Source organism: Lactuca sativa, chromosome 8 (assembly GCF_002870075.4).
Source record: "Lactuca sativa cultivar Salinas chromosome 8, Lsat_Salinas_v11, whole genome shotgun sequence".
In the NCBI taxonomy this organism is placed as follows: Eukaryota; Viridiplantae; Streptophyta; class Magnoliopsida; order Asterales; family Asteraceae; genus Lactuca; species Lactuca sativa.
Genome location: NC_056630.2, coordinates 17,658,776 through 17,662,520, shown reverse-complemented (window position 1 = coordinate 17,662,520; position 3,745 = coordinate 17,658,776). Strand labels below are relative to the sequence as shown.

At 38.3% G+C, this 3,745-nt stretch overlaps 1 protein-coding gene across 1 annotated transcript; it reads left to right on the top strand.

Moving 5' to 3' along the window:
- The first annotated feature begins 364 nt into the window (after positions 1-364).
- Positions 365-1,201, top strand: LOC111919782 (uncharacterized). The gene has a single exon (XM_023915374.2). It carries the CDS (start codon positions 365-367, stop codon positions 1,199-1,201), a length of 837 nt encoding a protein of 278 aa, XP_023771142.2.
- The last annotated feature ends 2,544 nt before the right edge of the window (positions 1,202-3,745 follow it).

The window sequence follows — 3,745 nt, the reverse complement described above, 5'->3', positions numbered from 1 at the left end:
TGTGGAGAATTGGGGGTCCCGGGGCACTGCTCAATTTCTGGCTCGTAGTGTAATTTTTTTAAAAATTTTTTCTATTAGGTGCGCCCGCTTGAAGTATGAGGGACACCCCTACTAAAATAGTCTGCGTCCGCCACTAAGGGTTCAACACTTACTAGACGCCCTTTGTGGAGAAGGGTCTACTATTGCCACGGATCTCATACATGCTATCACTTCAGTTGTTAGTTTATGGTTAGCGGGAAGATGTCCAACCATTTTGGCAGAGTTTGTTGCATCCGCTCCTCTCACGCCTCTACTTAAACCTGACAACGGGATCCGTCCGATTGTAGTAGGCACTATATGGAGACATCTGGTTTCCAAGGTTGCCATGAAAGGTGTGGGTAAAGAAATTGTCAAGTACCTTAATGATTTTCAGTTCGGGGTTGGTGTATCTGGCGGTGTTGAGGCTGTGTTACACAGTGCCAATAGGGTGTTGAGTGAACACCATGCTGATGGGTCTCTTGTAATGCTGACTGTGGATTTTTTGAATGCCTTTAACCTGGTAGATCGATCAGCATTGCTCCACGAGGTTAAGAAGATGTGCCCTTCCATTTCTTTGTGGGTGAAATTCTTGTACGGGCAAGCAGCGAGACTTTATATCGGAGACCAACATATATGGTCTGTCACTGGGGTGCAGCAAGGTGACCCCTTGGGCCCTCTTCTTTTTGCCCTCGTTTTGCACCCGCTTGTGCACAAGATTAGAGACAATTGTAAACTCCTTCTCCATGCTTGGTATCTAGATGATGGGACTGTCATTGGGGATTTAGAGGAGGTGGCTAGAGTGTTGAACATAATTCTGTTGCATGGTCCAGGTTTGGGTCTTGGGTTGAACATCAAGAAAATGGAGATTTTTTGGCCCTCATGTGATGGTAAGAAGCTTCATGCCGATTTATTCCCAACGGATATAAGGAGACCTTCTTTGGGGGTGAAGCTCCTTGGGGGGGGGGGGGGGGCTGTTAACAGAGACACGGGGTTTATTAGCGGGTTGGCCATGAAGAGAGCGGTCAATGATGTTGATTTGATGGGCCTTCTTCCACAACTATGTGATCCGCAAAGTGAGCTCCTCTTGCTTCGATCATGTATGGGCATTGCAAAACTTTTCTTTGGTTTAAGGACATGCCAGCAGGTACACATAGAAGAGGCAACGTTATTCTTTGACAAATGATTGCACAGGTCTATCGAGGATATTGTGGTATGTGGAGGCCCCTTCTTTGGAGACATTCAGTGGCGCTTGGCTTCCTTACCTATCCGTTTCGGTGGTTTGGGTTTGTAATCGGCCTACGAGGTTTCCTCCTATGTATTTGTAGCCTCGAGGGCCCAATCTTGGGCATTACAGGACCACATCTTACGTGACGGTGACATGTGGTATGGACTCGGATTACCTATATGCTATGACTTGTCTTCGCGATACGATTTCGGGATTTGACTGTAGCGGTTTCACTAATAAGGACACCGCCCCCCCTAAATCCCAAAAAGCTTTGGCGTGTGCCCTTTTTAGCAAAATCGTCCAAGATATGGAAGTTGACTTCGACATGACTGTCAGACAGAAAACATTCTTTGAGTGTCTGCGGGTGCCTCATGCTCAGGATTTTCTACTAACTATCCCTATTGATGGTCTTGGCCAGCATATGTCTCTTGTGGAGTACCGAACTATCCTTCGTTACCGCCTCATGATTCCCATATTCTCAATTAACGATATATGCCTAGTTTGTCGCAAGGCATGTTTAGATACCTTTGGGGAACATGCGGTTCATTGTAGAGAGCTCCATGGTTTCAAGTATAGACATGATGTGGTTCAGGATGTTCTCTTTGATGTTTGTCGGCGTGCTGGTATTTCTGTGAAGAAAGAAGCGTCAGTGAACTTTTTGACGGACCCGCAGGATGGCAGGTCCACACTTAGACCGACTGACATTTTGGTCTTTGGATGGATAGGAGGGAAGCATGCGTGCGTGGATCTTACTGGGCTCTCTCCTCTCGTTGGTTTAGGGAGCGGGGGTTTCACAGCTGAGCATACCGCTTTGAAAGCCGCTGCGTGCAAAGTGGTAAAGCACGAGAATGCATGTAGAGAAAATCACCATGTGTTTGTTCCTTTTGCATTCGATACATTTGGTTTTCTCGCACCAGAGGCGATGGAGCTCCTTAATAGAGTCCAACGGGTCATGCATTCTAATGTCATATCTCCTAGATCCACAAATGTTGTTTTCAAAAGAATTGGTTTTGCCATCCAGAAAGGGCTAGCGGCACAGCTTGTTGCTCATTTGCCTTCAATCGATATGTATTGAAATTTTATTTGACCAGCTTTTCCATCTGGCGTGTGTAAGACTTCTGATTGTTTGATCAAAAATCTCATTCAAATTACCATAAAAAAATGTTAAATTATACAAAAATTATGCTCAATTCTTAAATTCTGAAAAATATCATATAAGCTGCAAATACCTAAGAACATATTATTACAAATCAAAATAGATAAATTACAACAAAGAAAATCATATTATGGAAACAAATTAATCATTCATAAAGAAATGAAAATAATACACAATATTAGAAAAAAAAATCCAACAAAATACGAGTTTAATAACGTTTTATAGTTCCAACAACCTTTTCTTACGGAAAAACATTGCATTGAAAAAAAAAACAAAAAAAAAAAAAAAAAAAAGAAACAAAACTATAATTATGGTCAAATATGAAAAATATATTGAAGTTGCATGACATAACGAGAATATGAATTGTTAAGAAAAATCTTCATACAAGTTTTTCGAAAACCCATGATTGTTTTCAAACAAAAAAACAAAAACCGAGTAAAATATTTAAAATATGGTTTTTTTTTCTAAATGAGAGGGGTTATTTATTTAGATTTTTTTATCATTAGAAGTTTCACTCAAGGGGTGTTTGATATAAAAACATCCACAATCATAACTCTCAAATGCTGACATGATTCAATGTAAGAATTTATCAAACCTTTCATCTTTTTTCATGTTTCATCGACGGTTGACTATTTAAACTTATTAAATAATAAATACTGTTTAAATAGTTTGTAGAGTTCGTAATAGGACGTACCGGGTCCAAGGACGTATTCACCGTGTGAGCAGTAGGTCCTAGGACTCTTTTTTTAATAGAACATTGATATATTAAAAAAAACATTTAATTTTTGTTAAAAGACCTATATAATTATTTTGGTAAAAGAAAAATTATCATCGGCCCATATATTTTACAATTAACAGTCCAATATCTTAATCCATTTTCAATAGGGAAAAATGCAGAAAAGTCCAACCAATTATACATGTATATGCAGAAAAACCCTTATATTATTTTTATATTCAAAAAAACTCTTGCATTAATAGTTACCATTCGAAAAAGACCAAAATACGGGGTTTTAAGAGAAATTGACAACTAAAAATTTAATATTGCTTATATTTTTGTTTCTCGATACGACATTCATTTTAATTTGGATAAAAACAATTTGTTAAGAAGGAAAAAATCAACAATGTAGAGAATACAATTGAATGAAAGTAGTCGAAATATATTTCGGTTTGATATGTTTTCGCATATAATCGAAGAAGTATAAGGGATATGTATATCATATCATATTTTTAGCTTATCGTTTCTCTTAAAAATCTACAATTTGGTTTTATTTGAAATGTAAATAATAATATAAGGGTTTTTCTGAACATAAAAATAATATAAGGGTTTTTCTGTATATACAAGTATA